Source organism: Polyodon spathula, chromosome 3 (assembly GCF_017654505.1).
Source record: "Polyodon spathula isolate WHYD16114869_AA chromosome 3, ASM1765450v1, whole genome shotgun sequence".
In the NCBI taxonomy this organism is placed as follows: domain Eukaryota; kingdom Metazoa; phylum Chordata; class Actinopteri; order Acipenseriformes; family Polyodontidae; genus Polyodon; species Polyodon spathula.
Window position 1 is genome coordinate 4,966,647 of NC_054536.1, and position 26,649 is coordinate 4,993,295.

Here is a 26,649-nt window from a genome sequence, read left to right on the forward strand (position 1 = left end):
GCCTATCTGTCCGGTAGTAGGTAGGGTAATCATTTTGTGTAGTTAGTGCTCTATTAGAGCTAGGTGTTATTTTGTGTTTGGTTATTTTCTGTTCTTGTGATTATTAAAAATAGCGTGCAAGCGCTTAAAATTCCATTTCTGTGTCCTGGGTCCTGTTTTAAGGGGGCAACGAACTATGAGAGTTGCAGTTACTATATATATATATATATATATATATATATATATATATATATATATATATATATATATATATATATATACACACTGCTGTGCAAGTCTTACACATGTTGATTTTTCTACTCTGATGCATTACGAGCATCAACAATTTGCTTAAAGCCTCCACTAGTGTTTTCTATTACAAAGAAGGAAAAACACTGAGTGAAATAGCTCTCATCACTTGATTTTCAAGATGTGGTATCTGAAGCATAACATAAAAACATCATCTGTAATTGACAAACCCAGGTCTCGAAGACTAACAAGCTGTCTAACAAGGATGAGCAGCACTTGGCAAAATAATATCCTTAAGGAATAGAAAGAAGACAAATGTTGAATTGACAACAAAACTGGCAAAAGGCACAGGTCTTTTTGTCCACCAAACAGTACAAAGGTCACTCTTGAAAGCAGGATTTAAAGGATGTGTTGCAGTAAGAATACCTCTGTTAAGAAAGTGGACTAAAAGGTTAAAATATGCACAAGAACACAGAAACTGGACTATGGAACAATGATCAAAGGGGCTTTGGACTGTTGATGGATGGACGACACCTGTGCCTTCTGCCAGCTCTGCTGTGAATTGCGCATTGTCTTCTTTCTATTCCTTAAGGGAACCAGGGTTACAGTTATAGTCTATCTGATTTTACAAGGACATTGTCGCACCTTCTTTGGACGCTGTACCTGGTCTTTGCCGAGCTTGCTCTGGGTTAACCTACGTATTCCTATGGCAAACCATTTTAACATTTAATCTTCAATTGATGATATCAGCAATTTTAATACTGATATCAGTAATGTATTGCTGATATCAGCAAATCTATTTTTGATATCAACAATTCTCAATGTTATTTTTTGATATCGGAAATACAATTGTTGACAAAAAATAGTACCTTTTATTTTGATTTCAACAATTCTATTTTTGATATCAAGAATGGCAATTTTTATATCAAAAATACGATTACAATATTGATATCAAAAATGCCCTTCGTGATATCAGTGCAATTCTTGATATCAGCAATTGATTAAATGATAAAACGGTTTGCCATATACTCCAGCTGGGTTTGACGGACACTCAGACTTGTTGGATCTGTTATATTCCTCCCGAGTGCCTGTTTGTAACTAACTTACAATACCCTGAATGGATTAGCACCTAGTTATTTGCAGGAGTCACTGATCCTGTATCTTCCAAACCGCACTCTGAGATCACAGGATGCAGGGCTGCTGGTTATTCCTAGAGTCAACAAGAGCAACTCGGCATGTAGGGCTTTTTCTTGTAAAGCTTCTAAATGATGGAATGCTCTGCCTTCGTTTGTCAAGGAAGCTGGGACCGTTACAGTTTTCAAATCAAGACTAAAAACGCACTTTTATAAAATGTCTTTCTTATCTTAGTGGGTTTTAATGTAACTTTAAAATTGCTGCTTTTGTATTATTATGTGTACACTGTTATTTAAATGGTCTGACTGTGGCAGTTGTATGTGTGAAATGCTATACAAATGAATGGTGATTTATTCTTTTTTTTCTGCTATGTACTGTACAGTGCTTTGAGATACTTGTGTATAAAAAGTGCTATATAAATGCAATAAATAAATTTAATAAAGGAAAAAAGGTAATGTAGGTACACAAAATGTGAATAATTGATAAAAGTCCAGTGAGTTGTTTGTTTTAAGAATTAAAAAAGATTGTTTACGTTTAAAGGTGCCATCAGAACTTTAACAAAAAGAACTCATTTTGAATGACTACAATTCTAATACTGTAAGGAAAATGGTTCTATTTATTGACGTGCTGAAGCCACGTTTAAATGTAAACTCTCTTTCTACTTTCACCTGAAGGAGAGGTCCTGAAAGCTTGTGGTTAATTATTGTTTAGTTAGCCCAATAAAATGTCAACAATCCTTCTCTTTGTCTATCACCTGTGGACTGATACGGCTACCATTCACCTATCAGTATACTGTTGAAATGTATATTGTTATAGCCTACTGCTGCTGTGAATATTTGTCAAGAAAGATGTACCTCTCCAGCCATTAAAAAGTCTGCTATGGCCTTTCGTTACTCAGTAAAATATTCTCAATGCTTAATTATTTATGAGCAGCAACAAGTGGTATGGTTTGCATGCATTTCAGATGACAACCCTGTCATGATAGCAAGCAGCACTTTTTTTTTAATTGTAATATTATTATTTGACATATAACTTTATTAGTAAACTAGTATTAGAAACACAGGTCAGACTTCCTCCAACTGTAATGCACATGTCTTTACCCATCCCTCGAGTCACCTTACACGCCGAATGCCAGCTGCCTCGTCATTGGATGTTCTTTTCCAGGGCACGCGTGCTCTTTCTTTCAGTTGGCTCATAGGTGCTGTCACTTTAATTTAGGGCGGTCACAGTTTGTTCTAATCTCACGAACAGAAAAAGAGAGCAAGTTAGAAACAGGCAGGAAGGGAGGCTTAGACGGTAGGAGCAACTTCTCTCTGCGAATAGGCGTATAAATGCGTCGTGTATCTCAGTTATATACACACATAAATATTATTAAATACATACAGTATATTTTATTTTAGTATTTATTTTTTTAGTTTGCAAATAAAAGGAAATGGCGCAGCCAGATCAGAAGAAGTTTTTTGAAAATCTCTCCGGTGCAGGGAAAGCCATAGCGGTGCTGACAAGTGGAGGAGATGCTCAAGGTAATCTGTTTTTTTTTTTTTTTTTTTTTTTTTAATTAAACGGAGTGGCAGTTGAAGGAAATCTTCTAGCATCTTCAGGGGTTCCAGTGGCAATACCGGTACCAATTCTACTGCCAGTAAGAAACCCCTAGAAAGACTGATGGCAGTAGTTTAAATGACATCAGAAACGAAGAAGAGACGTATAGGTTGGCCTAGTGTAGAGAAAAATAAATTGGTACCGTACAGTAGGTAGGGTTTGCTATAGATTGATAATAATAGCGAACCTACTACAATGTGTTTACCCCCCCCCCCCCCCCTTCATTTAGTGTCATTATAACGTATGATATTCTTCCGAATTTTCTAACGTGTTTTCTTTTTTTTTTTTTTTTTTTTTTTTTTTACATTTTTTGCCACTTTTTATATTGCTTTTTAATATCATACGTAGAGATTCAGTACCAGTCAGATTTTAAAATAAATATACTAACATGGAAATTAACGACATCTGTAGACCATCGGTGTGGGAATTTGTTTTATTTAAAATTCTTCAATTTATTTAAAACTCCACATAAAGTTTAGGTTTGATGACTGCATTGCAGAGGTTTGAGCCTTGATCTGGTCACGTACAGTATGCAGACGGCCTTTTTATATCCCACTCTCTGCCATATTGTTTTGTACTGTACTAGTGGCAGCAGTTATTACCGTAATACAGAAAAGTGTTGCTATTAAATCTTGGAAGATAAAAACAGGATATGATAAAATACGATTTGAGTATTGTTAGGTAACACGAAGTAGTGTAAAACAATACATTCCAATAGTTACAAATAGTAGGGTAGTAATTTACTCGATGTATCAAATAATAACACGGTAGTTACATTCCAGTATTAATATAAACTACCTTCCAATAAAAATTGTGTAATCGGTGATTTTCATACAATCGTTTTGTATGCACATACAACGAAGAAATCCTGTTTGTTGTTTAGCAAGGACAAGTGTAGTTCAATGTATTCGTTTTTAAATGTTACGGGATGGTGGATGAGATGCTGCTGTAAAGTAAAACAGCGAAATGGGTGAAGCATGTCATTGCGGCTTCAGAGACTGTGTGCGTCATGAATGCGGAAAAGCTGCATCACAGCTTGTGAAATTTTAATGACTGAATATGGAAGTGTATTACTTAGCTGAAGGAAATACTGCTAAGTTTGGCATTTAATTTGAAAAGACGAATTTCTATAAAGTTGAACCATTACCAGACTTGGAAAAGATTTAAACTCTCTGAAAAATGATACCAGTATAAAATAGGATTTGCCTTGGAATTGCGTTGCACAGAACGGTGTAGGATTAGGGATGATGACAGCGATCTGCAGCCTGATGCATCACGACATGTCCTTCAAAAAATACAATAAATACAAGATAGACATAAAACCATATGAGGATAATTATCAATATACATCTGCAGGATTTTCAATTACAATAAATCTTTTTTTTTAAGCAATTAACATGTACTGAAGTAAGTCTAAACTGAAATATGACATGGAAGTCTTGTACAATGTTTATGATTTTCTAGAATGTGTACACAAGTAAGCAAGATGCTTAAGCTATTAAAACTATAGGTTCCCGGGAGAATGGAAAAGTGAAAATTGTGTAAGCATTGGTAGTTATGTTGGATCAGTAATTGAACTGCCTTATGAAAGCTGTGCAAGGTATTAATACACTATTTCATGATTTAATGAGTTGAGCTGGGCAAAAGGAAATATTTTGCTGAATCTCTGTATAACTGTATTGTTTGCACATCTACGCTGTACTTCCTTCAGGGTTCAGGATACACAGTGTTCGCCTTTTGTAATGGGGTTGTCTAAAGAATTTGATACTCCTATTTGATTTAGAATTACAGACCCGTTGTTTACCCCCGTTTTGACACATTTGCGGCAGGGAAGGGGGGTGTGTTGAGTGTGCAGACTGCAGCCCCAGGAGTCAGTGTATTGATTAAGTTAGTGGCATTTCTCAGTCTTGATGAGAATTTTACTACTGAAACAGATCAGGGCAATGGCTTAGTAGGTATTTACAGTACCATAGGTGATCAAGCATGACCAGACTGCTAAGAAAATGCCATTTGTATGTAGTGCATTTTTTCGTTTTGAAGTTTTGTCTTTGTATAATTTGTAATTTGATTAGTTTGTGTTGTGTATATGAATATGCATAAATACATATTCTGTACAGTATGTCTTGAGATTGGATTAATTTACCCTGCACTGCCATTTGAAAGTCAGCCGATTTAGACTGTTGCTAGACAATGTTATAATAAGGTCATTTGTTCATGTGAAGACCTTTGCAGTAGGTTCAAGCAACTAAGGTTTAGATGGATTAGATGCCTACTGTACTGTATGTATCCAAAAGACTTGTTTGTAAGTATTGGCCAATTTTTACAGACCTTGCAGACCACTGGTTTTCAGGCATGAGAACTCCCAATAATTCTTGTTACTAATATAAAATATTCGTGTCTCGTTACATGCTATAAAAAAATGTAAATGTTAAAAAGATCTCCCTGCGTTCCACCACGGTGTGAGTTTTGTTTTGGTTTGTTTTTTGTAAATAAAATGTGGTTATATTTTAATATTTTTGTTCAGTTTGGCAGGGATTGGGTTAAAAACACATCTCTGGAAAAAAAGTGTGAGAAACGTGGCCAGTTGTTAATTGAAAGATTGATTGTCAGTGGCCTGGTCACATGGTGTGAAGTGCAACTGAAAGCCAGCTTGTTTATTCTGTTTCTAGGGTGAGTAGGTTTGGAGGCTGCAGACCCCTTTACCAAAGTGGTTAGGTAAAGTAAAAAGAAGTAAAGGAATTGTAAATTTAGTTTAAAAAGTATATTTTTTTAGAGAGTAGTGTTCCAGGTGTGGCCCTGCTGAAGAAGCAACATCACCCCAGTGACTCCAGTCTAGTAGCTCAGTGGTAGGGATTGGTATTGCACTGGCACTGTTTTTGTTTATGTTGTAAAAAAACAAAAAACAAACCAAAACAAAAAAAACCTGGATGCTTCTGCTGGCATGACAACCACAATCCCTCTGTCTTTCTCTCACTGTCTTGCAATGGACTCCCACCCCCTCTTAAACTTCCAAATGAAATAATTATTTAACATCATCCAAACTGTCTGTACTGGCTATACCAGTCAGAACATTCATGTCAGATTTGGGGACAGCTGGAAAAGGTATGCTGTACTTTATAAAGACAACCACGAGTCATATCATTAGCATGTGAGCCATAAATAAATGAGTACACTGTGCTAGGTCATGCAACATTGTTTTAGCAGAACGGAATTTGAGCCACATGAAGCGAGAGATTTTGTTATTATACAATACGTATAGAACTTAAAGTTGTATTTAATATTGCACTCCTACATCATTCAAAGTCAGATGTACTCTCCAGTGTGCCTGTTGGCATGTTATCAACATGCATCATATACTTCTTCCTTTTTTTTTTTTTTTTTTACATTTGCATTTTAAATAAAACTCATCTGATTAGATGGCAATTTGTTGACACCTGCACTGACTGGTCATCATCGAATCAGGAATTTAATTCATAAAATGACATTAACATTTCGTGAATTACCAATCCTAATACAATGCCATTACACCACACACAACACCAAAAGCACATAATTACCAATGGTAGAATTGCATTAATCAGTAAACACATAGTACTGTAAATTCACTATATAATGGACCAGTCTTCATGATCTGGAGTTTGTTGCAGGTTTCTAAATTGGGGCAATCTGTTTTACCCACTCAGGGCTCAAAAGGATGCAGCTATGCCTTGACGAGATGAAAAATACCTGGGAGTCAGTACTGCATGTGGAATAGGTGTAGCCAAGGATTACTAACAAGATTGCTTCTACAGTACACTACACAGATTGTGAAGTCTAATGATAAAACCCTGTTTGAATTTAATATCAACAATACTCATTTGATTAATACTAATTTGTTATATACAGCTTACCCCTTAACCACTGTATTGGCCAGTGAATAAAAGTCTTTAGGAAACATGGTGAAAAAAGTTGTGTGCTTCTTGGGATATAGCCTAGCACTCATAACAAGTGGTATGTGGCTTTACTGTTGAACACTGTTAAACAACTTTATATACAGTATTTGAATGTTAGCTACAGTAGCAGCAAACTTGCCCAATACAACCCTAATAGGCTTGTGTGTACTGTTGGTAACCAAGTAACAGTAGTAGAATATTTGATTAGCTGTGTGGAATTGTAACTGGAAATGTGGTCCTTGACAGCTCGGCAAACAGCTTGAGACTATATAAGTTGCAATGTGAATTCAACAGCACGTGTTATGGCAGAAAAAGACTCTGTAATAGTAAATACTGATATCCCACAAAAGGGGTTTTTAAATTATTTTAAAAGCAAGACAAATTACAGTAGTAGACTACGTGCGTGTGTGTGTGTGTGTGTGTGTGTGTGTGTGTGTGTGTGTGTGTGTGTGTGTGTGTGTGTGTGTGTGTGCATTAGAAATTAATGCCAATTTTTTTATTTATTTTTTTTTACATTTAAAATAAAATAAACAAGACATATTTTTCTTAAAAAATGTCCATCAACTCTGGCTAACTAAGAAGAATGCAAAACGAATCTTATTTCAATCAAGACTTTTTTTTTGTTTGCAGATTAATGCATTGAGCAAAATAATCCATTTGAATTATACACTGACCCCATGTATGGCAGTGAATTCACAATGACTGCAAAATATTGCTGTAAAGCTGTATTGAAGCAAAGCCTTAACTGCTTTAGTTTATTGTTTGAATGTATTGGGTGCCAGCCCTGCTCTAGTAACTATTTAACCTTGATATGAACTTACAAATAGTATATCTAATGCAGATCACCATAACATCATTGTTGCATTGTGTACAGTACTCCCTCAAAGTGAACAGGTGTATGAAGGATTCAAGTGCAGTGTGCTCCATTTTATTGTGAAATTAACACAAAGCTGATAATGTTGCTACACTTTCTAATAAGAAACATGGAATGTTAATGAGCTGTACAGCAGATAACATGAACACTTATTTTCATTTCACAAATACATCCTCCATGTAAAATTCTTCCCTGTCTGTGTAAAAATAAAGCAGAAATAAATAAAGGGGTCATATTTCTGGAAGCCAGACTAGTTTTAACTACATTGCCAAGGAAACGTTACTGCCACTGCATGGATGAATACAACAGCAGTTATGCAATGCATACATACAAAGAGCTTGCTGTGGCATGCAGTGAACCATTCAGTAATGTTCCTTTTGCAGTGGAAAACTACCAAGCTAAAATTGATTAAATAGGGAACATTTAGTATTAAGGCACTTAAAAAAAAAGAAAAAAAGAAAAAAAAAACCTGAACTATGTATTCTGGTTTGTACCAGTCATGAGGCTAAATTCCCCAGAGTTAGTTTTATGTTATATCCTGAAAAGTTAGTGACTGGATCTTTTTAATTGTAACATACTGCACCTAAAATACATTCTATTTTTAAGCATACTGGGCAGCATTTAAAACCAACACTGTTTACAAAACGCTGATCATCACAAAATGAGTTATTTTCAGGTGGAGGAATTTCAAAAAGACTGCAAAACACCAGGTATGAGGAATGCACTTACCTACAACCAGCATACCTGTCAGAAGGGAAAAGCTCAGTACTTACCTCCACGCTGCATCATCAGATCTACTGACATTATGAGAACATTAAAACCCATCCTGACCTAGTTTACTCTTGAACTCCTATAGTTTGTGAGTGGACGGATGGACAAGTGAAAAGATGCCGAAAAGCTTAATTATAGTCTTATGAGCCTTGCTTTGCATGGCTGCAGAGAATAATAAACACATTTGATGTATACAATACATGTTTTTTATGCAGGTCACCCAACCAAACTTACAGTATAATTGTAAATCTCGAAAAACTACTCATTTCTAAATCTTTTGTAGTCATTTTTGTATTACTTTAGTATAAATACATGTTAATTTGGATTCATATGTTGTTTTTTTCTGATTTTATGTGAAAGAAAAGACACAAAAGCGCCCGTTTTCTCATTGGAAATAGTGATATTTTGAAATTTACCTGTCTTGGTCACAAAAGCAAAGTTTGTGGGGAATAATAGCCATTTTCTATACTTTTGAGGCATAAGCCTAGCAAAAAATAAATACAAAATTTGTTACACGGTGTAATGTATCAACGAAAAGAAAAAAAATCCAGAACTATGTATGGCTGCATGTGGTGGGGTGAAGGTGTCAGCCCTGGAACACAGACACACAGGCAGGGGAATGTGTTTAAGCGCTATAGCGCATATTTAATAAACACAAAAGAAAAAAAGCAGCAAACAAAACAAAAGGGCTCGATTGCCAAAACAAAGGTACATGTATATATATAAAATCACTTGGGATCTGGATCTCGATCCCTGTTCTCTTCTCTCTCCATCTCTCTACTAGCTCCTACCTCTTCACCCTACTCAGTAGAGCTGGTCATGTTTTTATGCAGCCGAGTTTCAATTGATTCTCATTATTCAATTGAAAATTGACTGCATATGCACAAGAAATAATTAACAAAATCAAAACAATAAATTAAATAACAATAAAACGCCGGTGCCTGGCATCTGCAAGCCCTGCACCGTCACAGTGCATCAAGGGCAGTAGTGTAATGTCCACATTCTAAGTATGCACTGCAAAGCCCTGTGCCAATGCTAATGTTTCTTATTATTTCCTCAGGTATGAATGCTGCTGTTCGAGCTGTTGTGCGTGTGGGAATCTATATTGGAGCAAAAGTATATTTTATTCACGAGGTATGTTTATTTGATCATATTCCAAATGCTACAGAAATACTTGCTACAACACTGAGTACAGAATGTAGGGACACGCCGTAGGCACCAGACTATCAGACAGTCTAATGTTTTCTACAATTTTATGTGACGCAAACACCTATTTGTAAACTTTTGGTAAAGTTACTCCCATTTTAATTTTGTTAAGGTAAACTGGCCCACAGCAGGATTCCTTTTGTAGTTAACCTTTAAAAAAGAGTGTTTGTGCAACAAGCCTTACGTTTGGTAGTTTCTCAAGAAATGTTCAAATGAACTCTTCTGTTGCTTCCTGGTTGCTAACCTGTCTATCTTTAAACCTAGAACTCGTTCTAGCAAGTAAATTTATTTAAAGAAAGTCTGTAAGGAAAAGCCAACAGTGGTACATATGAGAAAGTGCATGCTGCACTCTTTGCAAGGGAACAAACGCTGTTATAGACCATTTAAGAAAATGGGTTCTTTCAGAATTACTGGGCAGTGTGGCTCATTTATTACCACTTGTTAGTGTAAAATTCCTCTGTCTGAATCTGAACCCTTGAAAGTTACAATGTCTTATCAAAGGTTAAACTGTCTTGTGACCACGAGCTAAATGGTTTCCTATCAGAAGTGCAGCAAGCCTTTCTAATAATACATCACAAGCATTGCTTTTTAACTGTTGGAGAACTGAAGCTGATTGCATAGTATTTTATTTCTACTATTCACCATAAACTGTTCGAGAGACTTGACAGCAATGTTACAGCTGAGCCCTTTCTACTCTACTGATTTCTCCTTGTAGTTTCTTGCATTAGCTCTTCTGTATTTGTCTACAGGGATACCAGGGTTTGGTGGACGGTGGGGAAAACATTGAAGAGGCCAAATGGGAAAGTGTCTCAAGCATGCTACAAGTGGTGAGGAGCAAGAAACTGCAGTCTGGCATGTTGTAGACAGTATTTATTTTTTGGAAATTGCTGTTTCAAATAGAATAAGTTATCATAAGTTTAAGTAACCCCTTTTAAATGTATCATGGTAAAGGCATAGCAAAGTGTAATACAGAGAGTTATGATAAAGCATGTTAACAAAACACAGCAAACCATGGTCAGATACATTACCGTGTAAATATACTATAGAGACCTTACAAGCCAGCCCGGGTTCACAGGACATATGCTATTTGGTGCTTGATTGTTGTTGGTGGAACTACTTTTAATGTAACAGTACAGTGAGGAACCCTTCATTGTGAATCCTGCACATGGATTGCACTACCGTGAAAGATTAAGAAAGCAACTAAAAATATAAACAAACTGTAATGCAAGACACAAGGAAACAGCACAGAACCTTATAGTGTATCAGGTTTCTATTAAAAATCAAACAAACAAAAAAATCAATATCCCACCTTTAACCCTTTAAGTAGCATATATTTATTTTCATTATAAACATTTATTTATTAAGGGTGGGACTGTCATTGGGAGTGCCCGCTGTAAGGAATTCCGTACCCATGAGGGGCGCCGTGCGGCTGCCCAAAACCTGGTGCTGCGTGGGATCACAAACCTGTGTGTGATTGGAGGAGATGGAAGTTTAACTGGAGCAAACCTTTTCCGTGAGGAGTGGAGCGGACTGCTTGACGAGCTTGTTCAACAAGGTGAAAGAATACCTGTATTGTCAAAAAAGATGCATTCTCTGATTGACTTAGTTTGCATGTGTTTTATGATTAATCAGATATCCACTTGATTTACAAAAACAAAACATTCTGCAGCTGTAGTTCTGCAGTAGACTTTTCTTAATCCAACATTCTCTTGGAGTAGTTTTATAACAGACTCGCTAATCCAAACACAACAGTTTGAATTAACCTGTAGTGTGAACAATGCTGTCAAACTAAACTGTTGTGCTGTAAAACTAAACTGTAGAAACTACAAAAAAAGCCTCAGTACCTTTCTTGAAAGTGCAATTAATGATTTCTGCAATTAATGATTAAGTATCATGAGTATAGTAAAATGGTGCAGTTTGCGATCAGTATTATAAGTATTCCAAATAAATCACTAATCTTAAAGGTCTGATACAACTGGTTTGGATTAGCTACAGTCTACTGTGTTAGGTCGTAAAGTGCGTAGACTTTCAAACAGAATAGAACAGCAGAGCCTTGTTCTAACGTTCACAGAAAAAGAAAAATCTTAGATGTTAGTTGTTCAGTTGTGAATATTAGTAGTTTTCTATTTACATTTATACAGGAAAAATTGACAGAGAGTCTGCTGAGAAGTACTCCCACCTGAACATTGTGGGGATGGTAGGATCCATCGACAATGACTTCTGTGGCACTGATATGACTATTGGTACAGACTCTGCCCTGCATCGAATCATTGAAGTTGTGGATGCAATCGTGACTACTGCACAAAGGTGGGTGTTCACAACCATGCAGTGTAAGTGCCATTCACAAATGATCTTTTTTTTAAGTCTGTGTAGTTATTAGTTTTAGTTTTGTACTTATGCAATGACAGGGGGTGTATGTTAATAACACGCCTGTTAGTAACATGCACTCATCACTATTTAGCTGCTGCCTCCTCATGTTACATCACACTTTCTGAAGCACGAGGATTGGAATGTAAATATGAAGCTTCCAGCTGGCATAAGGCCCAACTTGTTTTATAGAATAAGGTCACTGCTGTGAATAACAATGGGCGTGTGAAAATTTACTATCTGGAGGCACAGGATTTGCAACTTAAAACATTCTTTTAAGAACTTGTTGCTCCTTGCTTGTAAGAATCAAACAGACAGCACTATACTATTATCTCGGGGGAATAAACTGTTTTGCTCTATTTTGCTTGTAGTCACCAAAGGACATTTGTTTTGGAGGTCATGGGAAGACACTGCGGGTAAGTGTTTGTGTATTATAGTTTTTCGAATTCTGAGCTGGGTAAGGTGATATGAAAATGCTTCTGGTACTTAGTTTGCTTAATTGTAATGGATCTTGTTGTTCCTGTGGTTTAGATACCTGGCTCTAGTGAGTGCTTTAGCCTGTGGAGCAGACTGGATGTTCATCCCTGAAATGCCTCCAGCAGATGGGTGGGAGGAGCAGATGTGCACCAAACTGTCAGAGGTAAATGTTTTGGGGGGTTTAAATTGGAATGCACAATAGTTTAAGATTATCTAGCCTTTACAATACAGGGACAACAAATATTATATTGGTATTTGTGTAGATGATAGTTGATGATTGTTGTAAATTACAATGTAATCTTCTTTGTTCTTGGAGAGCTAAGTCTCAGCTATGTGAGAGCTACTGTATGGAGATAAACAGGTAATGTTTAGAAATTTTATTTTTGGTATTTAAATTTTAAATGTTGTTATTGATTTATAGATTTAATTGATATATTGTTTTTTTCAGGCTTGTGAAGGTGCTATTTTTTATTCTCATTTTGTTTGTTACTTTGTGTTACCCAGAATGTTCCATATGTCTTTCAGTCACACTGGGATTTAGGGATTTTATTTTTGCAGTGTTTTTCTCACTATATAGACTCGATCCCGTGGTTCAAGGTTGAACATTATCATAGTTGCAGAAGGAGCCATGGACAGACATGGACAAGTTATTACTTCTAGTATTGTCAAGGATGTGAGTACCTGAACATGCTAACGAGCATCGGGTGAGACAAAGTGGGGCCCAGAATTGCAGAATAGTTTCACCCCTGCTCCACCAGAACTGCCAGTCAAAAGAAGAAAAACATTACGAGCATCAATTTCTGACAGTTTCATGTTGTCGTTACGGCAAGGTGGAGTTGTCTCAGGACGCAATTTAAAATGAAGTGTTCTATAAATTCTGGGGTTTGAAACTATTTTAGCAGAATGGTGTTCCAACTTTAGAAGCCTATGCAAAACATTTTTTGTCTTGTGATGTTTTTTTATCCTCTTAGAATCGTGCACGAAAAAAAAGGCTGAATATCATTATTGTCTCGGAAGGGGCGATTGATACTTCCAACAAACCTATTACCTCAGAACACATAAAGAATGTAAGTACCAGTCACCTTGTAGTACAGCTCCTGCACTGACCACTGCCTTGCTTTTAGCTCCATCATATTTTACTGCTACCTCTGGAATGCTCACGTGTACTACGGTAAGACGTTTGCCACGGTTGTTTCAAGCTTGCATTTATTATTTACTTTCATCAGTTGCCTAGCTGTACAACTGTCTTATACAGGAAAAGTATTATTACCTTTTTAAGATATATAAGTTGAGCCAATTGAATGTGAAATTTCCTTATAGACAGTAGCAGACTTCATAATCAACTTCTCTGGTTGATGCTTTAAATAAGAACAACAATCAGATTTGTTGCATTTTTGTTTTGTGGAAGGCCTCTTTCAGTTATTACAGTCTGACTTACAATACCTTAACTAAGTTAATCCATCTTGTGAAGGTTTTAGCTGTCAGTCAAAAGCCCTTGTTAAGATAGGTACTGTACTAATTAAGATATTTTACAACACATTTAAACATACTGTAATTAACATACACACACACACACACATATATATATATATATATATATTTTTTTTTTTTTCAAAATATATAATTAAGGGGCTTTCACTTACATTAGTCAGGCTATCTACAGCAAACTTACAACATGGTTACTTTTTGCTATTTGTTTGTGGCAAAAGCTGGTATAAACATATGTCATTAATTTTTCTTTACTGCATGGTTTTACAATGCTTCTTTTATTATCAGTCTTGGCTTGCCATACGTTATTGCTATATTTATTATTCTCAATGCACTCTCATAATCATGTTCATTATACATGATGGTCCTGCAGGAGTTGAACTAGTGATGTGCACAGTACTTTTGTCCAGCCTGCTTCTTTTGTTCTTTAATGGGCATGCAGTGAAGTGAAGGCCCTTGGTAATACAGTTTCTTATTTATCAATATAGAAGAGTGCATGCTCTAAATTGTGTATGTGGATAGTTTCCTTTTCCCAGACCTTGCATCTTGATAATGTTTTTTCTTTTCACTACCAATATGAAACACATCTTAGTACACTGAAGTGAAGTTCAGTATACTAAGATAAGTTTTACTCAAATAGGGTGTGGCGCCACCATGGACAATATTAATTCAACATGGCAAGTCTACAATATTTTTGTATTGTCCTGGCTTGGACAGGGAAACGTCTATCAGCCTAGCTTCCACTATTATTCTTCTATCAAATTCTCAATTTCAGAAGTGCTGTCTTGACCATTGTAATTTAAACTGGGGATGAGTCATATAAGGGTAAGCTCATTAAAAAACAGTTTGGCACATTATGCAGGTGTTTCCCTTTTTTGTCCAGTCTATATTTTTTGTAGTACTATATTTTTTATTTTTCTATGGTTGTATACATTGTGTAGAATCTCTGATTAACATACATGGTTATAAGGAAATGTACAACTTAATAGAGAGACAATGCTTCTCAAATATTGTATGTACAGTCCCTGACGGGGTTGGATGCTTTTTTAATTGTATGGGCTGTTCATTTCCACTGATGTAGGCCTATAACAAATACATTTAACAACTTATAATAATTACAAAATTAACATAGCTGTGTTGACCATGTGTTCATGGTAATGAGAAACATTGCTCTCTATAAAGAGGAGGGGGAGGTGCTTTTTTAAAGGAGTAACAACTTCTGTGAAGGCCTGTACACACCGGACGCGATGCGACAAGTGAAACTGTGCAGCCATGCAACAAAATAAATACAACAGGTGACATGGGAGCGCAACCAGGGCGACACAGGAGCGATGCAAGATGTATAGGATCGAATCTTATTTTTCGCGATTTATCGTGAGACAACTAGGGAATTAACCAAATTATATATATATATATATATATATATATATATATATATATATATATATATATATATATATGGTATCCTGTCAATTTATCACACACTTTTCATCATCAGTGACAATTCATCACGGACAGTAACTCACCGATTAAGGCCACAATATATTATAAAAGCTGTGCTAATAACAAATACAACTGAATATACCAAAACATTGTGGACTTACTTGATTAATGAATCCTGAATGATGTCAGACGAAGAGCCAGTTTGAAAAACCAAACTGCGAATACTTAACCATTTTGTTTTCTTGTACCATGAGCAATTAAAAAGGCAATTTTGTTTTGGTCCTCCGTGTTGAACGTCCAGTCTAGGCTTTGGACAGCCTTTGTATGCCTTGTTCACGCAGCGGCCATGTTTGGTTGAAAACGAGGCTTGCTGTGCAAGCAGCTGTCTGGCTGCCGCAGCTACCGATAGTACCACTATGTGGACGAAATCTTTAGTATGTGTTCCTCACAAAAGTTGAAGACGAGATTCAGCAGTACAGTACTGATTTTTTAAACATAATGCTTCAGTGCTGCACAGACGTTCTATGTTGTTATCCGTTTCTCTGAGATACAAATATACCAACTTTACATTACATTTTTTTTTTTTTTCACGTATTCTCATTTTGTTGATCATTAATGAACATTTCTGTACTGTGGGTGTTGTTGAGTGATTGAAAACGAGACATTTTGTGTTTGAATTGAAAGTGATGGTGTTGAGCAGTCGAATGGTTAAAGTATATTTTCCTCTAGAGGAATTACCACTTTTTGACATCAGTTAGTTAAAGGTCTTGAATCTATTTCCCTGTTAATGGACTGCCAGATATTCGCTCTCATTGTCGTGTCTTTGTAATTTTTGTTTCCTTAATTGTACAGCTCTGGGTATTTTGATACTGCAAGAATGATCTTTTCTTTCTCCATTGTTTACTGAAGGTATGAAGGGAAGCTGTTCCTCATTGGTCAGTTCCCCAGCTGCCATGCGACAAAATCGCAAAAATAGACATCAATCCTATTTGTATTCTCTTCTGTGTCGCAACAGTGTCGCCCGTCGCATCACAGGCATGTGCACTAGCAACAATATCCAGATCCCCTGGTACTTGGAAGATCAGTCTGAGCTTTCAGTGCTATATAGGGGATCCTGAAAAATCTGCACATACACCAGAAATATAAAAAATCATCAGCACAAGTATAAGGGGACTAGTTGCTAATGCTAATAAAACCTGTACTCATTCCTTGGTTATCCTTGGTATTATTAAAACAAGGACAACTGAGAAATCTTATCCAATGGCATCCAATCTTATCTGCTGCAAATTTACCAGATTTCTTAACTCCTGAAACTGACATTGATGTATCTTAAAGTTTAAGAATATAACTGAGCAATTCATTAGATCCAAAACCTCTTTCCCAGCTTGTTGTTAAATGTTTGGGATTCGACACGCGAGTGACAATACTGGGCCATGTCCAGAGAGGAGGAACCCCATCTGCTTTTGACAGAATACTGGTGAGTTGAATAAACATCCTGCACAACTGCCTCAGTGCACTGTATGTGACATGATTAGTGTAAATCCCGTCACAGTCTCAGATAGATCTTTATAGATAGTGACAAGTGGGGATTTATGGCAAAGAATGATTTTCTTGTCCTAACACTACAAGTGTTGCGTGTTTTGGTTTTCTATTTAGTTAAGTTGTTTAGGCAGACATAGCCCACCTAAGTTGCCGTGGTAGTTCATTTTAGAACTACTGGCTGATAATGGAAAGACCTGGTCAACACCATTAAAAAGGCTCTTCATAGAAACCAGGATTTCGTATTTCATGTGTATATTTTAGTGTTTCCTTTTGAAAGAAATACAGTACCAAACCAAGGGATGGTTTCTGAAACAATGCTGTGTTTACAAAAGGTCCCGTTGAATCAAGTGAAAAGAGAAAGGGACATTTGTCAAGATGAACCCCTTCCATGTAACTAAGTTGTTTTTTAACAGCCACTCTGTCTAAAGTGGTGGTTTTTTTTTTTTTTTTTTTTTAGATCTTTCCAGATGTTTGATGTTATGATATAAACCTGTTTAATCATACAGCAGATAAAAGTGAGTTTTTTGTTCTAGGCCAGTAGGATGGGCGTGGAGGCTGTACTTGCCCTGCTGGAAGCATCAGCTGACACTCCAGCATGCGTCGTTTCTCTCTGTGGAAACCAAGCGGTCCGACTACCCCTAATGGAGTGTGTACAGATGGTAAGTCTTGGAGGACGACCAGTTTTTCGTTGGCTGTGTTCATTAATTAATGATAATGGGGTCTGTGTAGGCTACAGCACTTGAGGAGACTGCCAATTCAAGTATTGTTATTTTTTTTCAAGCATTTGTGAAGTGTTGTATCAATTAATTACTGTATTAAAATACTTATTACTCTGGCAATTGCTGGAACAAGCTTTTACAATATAATTAAAATAATGACAGCATCCTTTTCAATATTTTATATCAACTGAAATACATGTTTTATTAAAAACATGTATTTCAGAACACAAAATAAAAATGTTCATGCAGTTTACCTTAAATATATATTTGTACTCGTATAGACTCAAGAAGTGCAGAAAGCCATGGATGAAAGGAGGTTTGAGGAAGCTGTGCGGCTACGTGGGAGGTTTGGATTGACAGTATTTACTATTGAACCAAGTTTGTGCAAATTAAATGTAGTTGAGAAACCATTTTGGCTCTTAGCTGCCCCACTTTAAGTTTTTTTTTTTTTTTGAAGGCTTCAGCAAGGACCAATTGATCTATTTTTAGATGCTTCCTTTCTGGTTTTCACATTCTGTTTGTCAGTCCTATTACAATTTGATGGCTCTCGGCTGTGCACTCCAATCTGATCGTTCATCTTTGAACAGTTTTATATACTGTAGAAATATCCAAACAAAAAACACACATTCAGCATGCTGAAGCGGTCTGTTCTTTAAATAACACAGACTTTGCAATGTGTCCTCTTGTTGTGTGTAAGTGTAATCGCTGCAGCTGCCCCTCCAGAAGAGTGCTGTGATGCCAAGGGAATCTGCCAGCAGAAGGAAGGCAGTATTATGTGGTACAATTGCTGTCATGCTTATGATGCTTCCAGTTTTACAATTACAGAAATCATAATCATAGGCAAGGATGCCATGACATTAGAGGGTACAAAGTGTATTTACAGTGAATGACACTGACACTATTACAAGCTTAAAGAGTCAAGTTGTTTTTTTTTCTTTTATTTCAGGAGTTTTGAGAACAATTTAAACACTTACAAGCTACTGGCACACCGGAAACCACAATCAGAACTTCCAATTGTAAGTTAAGTGAAATTTGAGATTATGACAAGTTCACAACGTCGAAGCATATGGGAAGTTCAGAATGTTATCTTTGATTTATGTGCTTTAATTGGTGCATTGTTTATGTAAGCTTTCATTGTATCCCATGCATGTGTTCAATTAATATTAGTTTTATGATTTCAGTATTGATTTATTCCTCTTTTTTGTGTGTGTCTGTTTACAAGGTAAACAAAAAAATCTTTGGATCCTAACACAAAAAACATTTACAGTATTTGTATTCCACACATCAAAAACATGTTTGTGCCCATTTTGTGTCTGTCTGATACTAATAGAAGTGCAATGTTTCTGTTCTTTCTGCTTGACAGGATGATCCCTCATGTAGAGTACGTAATTCTTTGCACAGTGGTTGAGCTTTAGGCACCTAAATAGAATTTAGTACATTTTAAGAAATTAGCATCCCCTTTGCATGACAGTACCCTGCTACTGCTACTGCTACTGTGCTTTCATACAGCTTCAAGTCTTCATCAAAATATTATATAAGCCTGAGTCAAAACTGCAGTGTCAATAACTATAAACACATGTATGCTACCCTTTGCTGCTCTTCACTGAGATGAGAAGACAATTTTATTTTTAAAAATGCATGTACAAACACACATACTATATACAGGGTGTCTAGCCACTAGGCCATTGACAGTGCTCCTCAGGAATAGTCATTCACTGCAGACCAGTAGTAAATCTTGTTAGATATTAAGGGAACAGGCAAGCAATAAGATTCTAGAACTACCACATTGAGCCACAGGGAGCACTGTTTCTGACACCTTAAGCATTGTTAAGGCTACCATTCATAATGTGAAAGAGGTCATTTTAGTGACTTAAAAAGTTGCATGACACCTGATCTCCACAGGGCCTCATGTTACACCCCAACATTTTATTTTCTACCTTAGAAACTTGGCTAAGTGATTTTTAAGCCCTGTTTTGTTTGTTTTTTTGTATAAATTTTAAAGCACCGTGGGATAGATGTACTAAAATGGGCCAGTCGCAGCACAAACATACCGGAAAGTATAAGTTTTGTCCTATGTACTAAGAGAAAGTATGTTAACCCTTTGCAGTCCATTTATTCAGTGCTTGTCAGGCGCGTCAGGTCCAATTTATTTTTTACACACGCTGTTTAAAAGATTTTTTTTCAGAGTAAAACAGGTTTAAAATGTATTGCATGGTAAAACAACATCAGTACTGCATCTCCAGCCAAGCCCACCCCCTTGTTCACTGTATTTTTCACATATCTCTTTATAGACCTGCATACTGATAAATCCTCTCCTGATCACTCGTTTTATCACCAAATCCTCAATAATGCGATCCAAGTCATTATTTTATTACTATAACATCTCAGAAACCTCTGCAAATTTGTTCCTAATCAAATATATTAAATGATTATTTTTCACAAGTTTTTACAAAGGAGGATTCGGACAACATGCCCCGCGTGTAAACCAGTTCTTATCCAGTTTTAAATAACTTTAGCATAACCGAGACAGAAGTGTTAAAGGGACTAGGAGCTCTTAAAATAAACAAATCCCCTGGGCCGGATGAGATCCTCCCAATAGTACTCAAAGAAATGAAATAAGTTATTTACAAACCGCTAACATTTATTTACTAATCGCTAAATCATGCAACAGTCTGTTGACACGGGTTGTACCGACAGACTGGAAAATTGCAAACGTAATACCGATCCACAAAAAGGGAAACAAAACTGAACCAGGTAACTACAGACCAATAAGCCTGACTTCTGTTATATACAAACTTATGGAAACTATAATAAGATCCAAAATGGAAAATTACCTATATGGTAATAGTATCCTGGGAGACACTCAACATGGTTTTAGGAAAGGGAGATTGTGTCTGACTAACCTGCTTGATTTTTTTGAGGATGCAACATCGATAATGGATAATTGCAAAGCATATGACATGGTTTATTTAGATTTCCAGAAAGCTTTTGACAAAGTCCTGCATAAAAGATTAATTCTCAAACTGAACACAGTAGGGATTCAAGGAAACACATGTACATGGATTAGGGAGTGGTTAACATGTAGAAAACAGAAAGTACTGATTAGAGGAGAAACCTCAGAATGGAGTGTGATAACCAGTAGAGTACGACAGGGATCAGTATTAGGTCCTCTGCTATTCCTAATCTACATTAATGATTTAGCTTCTGGTATAGTAAGCAAACTTGTTAAATTTGCACATGACACAAAAATAGGAGGAGTGGCAAACACTGTTGCAGCAGCAAAGGTCATTTAAAATGATTTAGACAAGATTCAGAACTGGGCAGACACATGGCAAATGACATTTAATAGAGAAAAGTGTAAGGTACTGCACGCAGGAAATAAAAATGTGCATTACAAATATCATATGGGAGATACTGAAATTAAAGAAGGACTCTATGAAAAAGACCTAGGAGTTTTTGTTGACTCAGAAATGTCTTCATCTAGACAATGTGGGGAAGCTATAAAAAAGGCCAACAAGATGCTCTTATACATTGTGAAAAGTGTTGAATTTAAATCAAGGGAAGTAATGTTAAAACTTTACAATGCATTAGTGAGACCTCATCTTGAATATTGTGTTCAGTTCTGGTCACCTCGCTCCAGAAAGGATATTGCTGCTCTAGAACGAGTACAAAGAAGAGCGACCAGAATTATTCCGGGTTTGAAAGGCATGTCATATGCAGACAGGCTAAAAGAATTGAATCTGTTCAGTCTTGAACAAGAAGACTACGCGGCGACCTAATTCAAGCATTCAAAATTCTAAAAGGTATTGACAATGTCGACCCAAGGGACTTTTTCGACCTGAAAAAAGAAATAAGGACCAGGGGTCACAAATGGAGATTAGACAAAGGGGCATTCAGAGCAGAAAATAGGAGGCACTTTTTTACACAGAGAAAGAGGGTCAGGAATGAACTCCCCAGTAATGTTGTTGAAGCTGACACCCTGGGATCCTTCAAGAAGCTGCTTGATGAGATTCTGGGATCAATAAGCTACTAACAACCAAATGAGCAAGATGGGCCAAATGACCTCCTCTCATTTGTAAACTTTCTTATGTTCATCTTATGTTTCTTATGTTCTTATGTGATATTCTTTGAGCGCTGGATGCAGAAGCAGCTATCTCTTTGTGCCCATCATTATCTCTGTGCTGCAGCTGCTAGCTCTATTGCTCACATACCCCTTTTTTTCTTTCTGGCTCTTATCGGTCTCACTTGGCCATTGAGTAGTTTTCTCTGCTTTTTCCAGAGAAAAAACGAGTAGAGACCTGTGCTTTATGTCTTTTTGATGATGTCGCACAGGGTTGGACATCGGACTGGAAAGGGAAAATCAGAATGTCGGACCTGGTCCAACATAGCGCTGCAAAGGGTTAATGAAGAGAGACGCATTATACTAAGTTAAATATTTGTTGCGTCATCTTAGCGAGATCTCTAGTATTGCGACTTGTGGGACATTTTTTCAAATAAATAATGAAAGGCAGTTTAATCCCATCAAATTATATAGTGAGGCCCCACCTTCACCCCCAAATAAAAAAATATCAAAAAGCTTTTCATAATTATTCGGTAGCCCATCGCTAATCCGGACATGTTTGTCCGACATAAGGAGGCCTCAGGTTTAAAAAAAATACAATAAAATTGCACACACATACATTATTGTGCTCATTGACAGGTATTGGACAAAATGTATTTTCCCACCTGATATGGCCACCACTAACCTTCAACCTGATATTGTCTTGTGGTCTGGATCAGCACGCCTTGTTCACCTGGTAGAGTTAACAGTGGATGTGGCATATAAAAGGAAACTTTGGTATGCTCAAGTAGCTTGAAGCGGAATAGCGAGGATGGTGAGTCCAGGTTTACCCAGCAGAGGTGGGTTGTCAAGGATTTGTGGGACACTCCATAACCCGGTTTCTCAGAGACATCGGATTGAGTGGTCAAGCGTTGCGAAGCATAGTAAAGAACTTATCTGAAGCAGCAGAGAGGAGCAGCAACTGGCTCTGGTTGAGACAAAAAGATTCTGGTTGGGGACCTCAGCACAGTAAAAAAAAACAAAAAAAACAAAAAAACATTGATGTAAAAAAGATAAGTAAGCTGTACTTAGCTGAGTAGGGGATGGAGGGGGGTGATGCTGGGACACCAGAATCACTGTCGAGCCTTATTAAGGTTTTGTGTGCTGGTCGACGAAACACCAAGAATGAAAGTGCCCACTTGAAGACCCCAGAGAAGTACCCTACTCAGCTCAGTCCAGATGGCTGTCATGCTGATGCACTAGGGAGGCTGCACTGTAGTTGATCCCTGGAGCCAGCATTGTAGCAGTTGTGTGTGCGGATGCACCAGGGAGGAAAAATAGGCTGATCCCTGTAGCTAGCATTAAACTTCAGCCATCAACACCAGTCAGAAGGACATCTTCTTCATCAGATGGAAGGAAAAGTAGATGGATCAGATTAGTTTACAGTAAAGAAGCTATCTTTTAGTTGGTGCTTATCTTAGCAAGAGCTGAATCCAATATCATGATGAAGTTTTACCACCTACTCTCATGTAATGGAAATCAGTCTAGGCTACACATTACATTATGTAAAAATACAAATCTGTATAGTAGGCCTATACAGTAGTAAAATCAAATAAATACCTAGCACATTTTCTTTTTACTTTCGCCTGTAGGCTACCAGTAACACAAAATGTTTTCAAGGCATCTAAGTACACCCTGCTTTTAAGGAAAAATAGGTGTTTGGGTGTTTGCCTCAAAAAATCCATTGAGCACAACTGGCAATACACGAAAAAGGCAGACTGGGAAATGCCAGCAACAGCTGCCACCGTCCCCTGAAAGGACATAGTCATGATAATGCAGGGTGGACAGTAGTTTGACCACTACAGGGACAGCATGGCTTCTCTGGGTGACAGGCTCCAGGTCATCTTTTAATTCAGACAGCAGCTCAAGAATTATGTGGCTGCCGAGCCTGTACCTGCGCTTAATTTGGTCTTCATTTAAATCGAAGTGGGTAATGCGAGCATGAAATACCCTTTCTCTTCTCATCATGGAAATCACTCGTTCTTGCTGAAGACAATGTCTCCTTGAAACAGTCACAGCAGCCGTGGTTAGAGGATGGTGTTTTTCATTCTGCCTTTTAAAGGTTTGCTAATTGCGACTGTTTAAAATGTGCTTTCAAAAGCTCTTAATAAATTGATTCAGTTGTAAGTATTGCAATTGCCGACAGCTTTAGTAAATCTCATTATAATATTTGAGAATCCTCATTTGCACTATCTCTGTCCCATTTTTGCGAATTTATGCAGGAATGCCCATAATTACATATTCATCTATGGCTGAACCGTAAAGAAAAACTGCTGCCATAAAGCATTCTCTAAAGTCGTTAACAGCATTGCGCTTGTTTAGTACATTTCACCGTAAACTTTTGACTCGTTTGCAACTGGTTTGCAACAATTGACAGCCGCAACACTTTAGTACATCTACTCCTGTATGTTTTGTTTATTTTTTCTATCTCGGTGATTGTTTAAAAATGTATTGAAACACGCCTAAAAATAAATGAATAGTAATAGTTGTAATTGACCATAAGTGCAACCTAGCGGATTTCACTACATTCATATGATCAATATGTTTACCGATATAACATGCTAAAGTGGCCTACATAATTTATAATCACTCCAAATATTTGCGTTAGTTTTTCATTCCCTGTAATGTAGTTCACTGCCTTGCATTTAGTTATTAGGTCACTTAGTGACTCCTGCTGGGACAAACAGTGCAGCACTAACAAGAGAAGTTTAAATCTAGTGCATGCTAGTCTGATCCTGGTCAGCAAGCAGATTCATTCCTGGCACTAATAAATCCCTAGCATTTTCCATCAATATACCTACCTGAAAACTGTTATTTGCAATTTAAATATGGAACAGTAGCATTTCCACGCCTTCACTGCTGTGTGCATTGGAGTCTGTGACATAGACTACATTTGAAAGCTGATTTAATTATTACGACTTTAAAAATAAATGACTTCTTGACCACCCAGAACCTTGCTTTTTTTTGTCTAATGCATTATGAAATGTAACACTGTTCTATTGTCTCAAGTACTGCATGTTTAAAGAACGGATTCGGGGGTGTGCTGTAACTATTTACTTTGATTTGTACCTCCAGAGTAGCTTTAATGTGGCTGTCTTGAACGTGGGAGCCCCAGCTGCGGGCATGAATGCTGCAGTCCGCTCAGCCGTGAGGGTGGGCATCACTGAGGGGCACAAGATATTTGCTGTGAATGACGGGTTTGAAGGATTCGCTAAGGGGCAGGTTTGTATTCAGTTCTGTGTGTGTTTTTATTTAAACCAATGGTTTAAAATCTAATTTCTTGCCTCTTGTTTGCATTGTTAACATTGTTACTTGTTCCCTTTTTATTGTGCTGTGAATTTTTTTGTTCTTAGCTTGTTTATGTTCATTTATGATAACAAATGTTTCAAATACAGCACTATAGAAAAGCAGCTGTATCCTGGTACCTCTCATACAGGTCACATGGTCTAATTACAGCTAAACCATCAGAGTAAGTTAGAACTACAACACATGGAGTGATTATGGAAATTATCAGAGTGGTGGAGAGTAATGTGACCTTGTCTATGCTGATGACAGTACACTTGGCATGTTGCCCTTATTGCAGTAAGACTGGGAAGTATTTGACGTTAAGCACATAACATAAGTAACTGACAGATAACTGCAAACCAATTACATGCCACCAAGTTCTTTATAGCACAGTCCTAGCTATGACATACTTCACTGACCTTCCTGTAATCTACTGCTGAGCACAAGCACCGGGCTTGATAAGGAGAATGAACATTAAATTGAGTTAATTGATTGATATCCTGAATTCTTCAACAGCAGATGATTGCTTTAAATCTTAGCGTTGATAGTAGGCATGGAAAGAGCTGAGTGCCCTATATTGAGACAGTACAAAATACTGGAAGAAACAAAACATTAAATCAGAGATTGAAAAATAAAATGTGGTGACATTATAGAGTGTAATGAAACGTTTTGTTTTACTAATATCTTTATCAACTGCTTTGAGATTGTTATACATCAAAGGAATGACAGCAGTGAATTTCATAAGCCCTTGTGTATTGTAGTGTGTTAAGAGTCATGTTGTAATTGTCAGCAGATTATAGCTGCCAGTGGTTTGTATTGAATACAGCAGAGTGTGAGAATACCTGCTTGGAATTCATAGTCTCTTTTATTCCATGTATATTCTAACTAATTTCCATCTCTTTTACTATGTTAACCCTTATCAATATGCAAGTATTAACACACCACAAGTACTGAGACAACCCACTATTTTTTATCCAATAGATTAAGGAGATCAAGTGGGGGGATGTTGGTGGCTGGACTGGCCAAGGTGGTTCCCTTTTGGGCACAAAACGGTAAAGTCTGACTTGTGTAACTTTTTAAAATAAATACAATATACAGAGTTGCACCTTCATTAAGTGATATACTAGTCAAACACATAGGCTGCATGATGTAACTTTGTACAAAAATATGACAAACACTTGCACCCCAGATTAGCTTCAATGTAGCTCAACACCATAGATGTAGCAGTATAATATTCTTTTCTAAAAGCAGATGTGGTCTCAGACTTTTCTCCTACATAATTGCAAAATGGAATGCAAGTAATAGGTAACACTGAAGGAAGGAACTTTGCCTATTGCATATGACATGCCCTAAAATTGACCCGTTGCATGTACTCTACAGCTATGGCCAAAAGTGTTGCATCCCCCTATAGAATTAACTATTTTTTGCTTCATAAAGTTGAATTAAACCTGCTGAACAATGTTACATTAACATATTGAATTACAT

At 36.9% G+C, this 26,649-nt stretch overlaps 1 protein-coding gene across 7 annotated transcripts in view; it reads left to right on the forward strand.

The window, feature by feature from the left end:
• The first annotated feature begins 2,623 nt into the window (after positions 1-2,623).
• Positions 2,624-26,649, forward strand: part of LOC121310827 (ATP-dependent 6-phosphofructokinase, platelet type-like) — a 38,271-nt gene continuing 14,245 nt past the window's right edge. For 2 of the 7 annotated variants that reach the window (XM_041243767.1, XM_041243788.1), the window contains exons 1-14: positions 2,625-2,885; positions 9,599-9,672; positions 10,494-10,571; positions 11,110-11,299; positions 11,886-12,051; positions 12,483-12,527; positions 12,643-12,751; positions 13,166-13,261; positions 16,904-16,996; positions 17,595-17,720; positions 18,062-18,126; positions 18,727-18,796; positions 24,955-25,101; positions 26,146-26,216. In XM_041243767.1, coding sequence (XP_041099701.1) covers positions 2,795-2,885; positions 9,599-9,672; positions 10,494-10,571; positions 11,110-11,299; positions 11,886-12,051; positions 12,483-12,527; positions 12,643-12,751; positions 13,166-13,261; positions 16,904-16,996; positions 17,595-17,720; positions 18,062-18,126; positions 18,727-18,796; positions 24,955-25,101; positions 26,146-26,216 — 1,421 coding nt within the window. In that variant the 5' untranslated portion in view covers positions 2,625-2,794. Of the gene's footprint in view, positions 2,886-9,598; positions 9,673-10,493; positions 10,572-11,109; positions 11,300-11,885; positions 12,052-12,482; positions 12,528-12,642; positions 12,752-13,165; positions 13,262-13,559; positions 13,656-16,903; positions 16,997-17,594; positions 17,721-18,061; positions 18,127-18,726; positions 18,797-24,954; positions 25,102-26,145; positions 26,217-26,649 lie in introns of all 7 variants that reach the window. The other 5 variants (XM_041243758.1, XM_041243782.1, XM_041243749.1 and 2 more) reach the window with 3 other exon arrangements.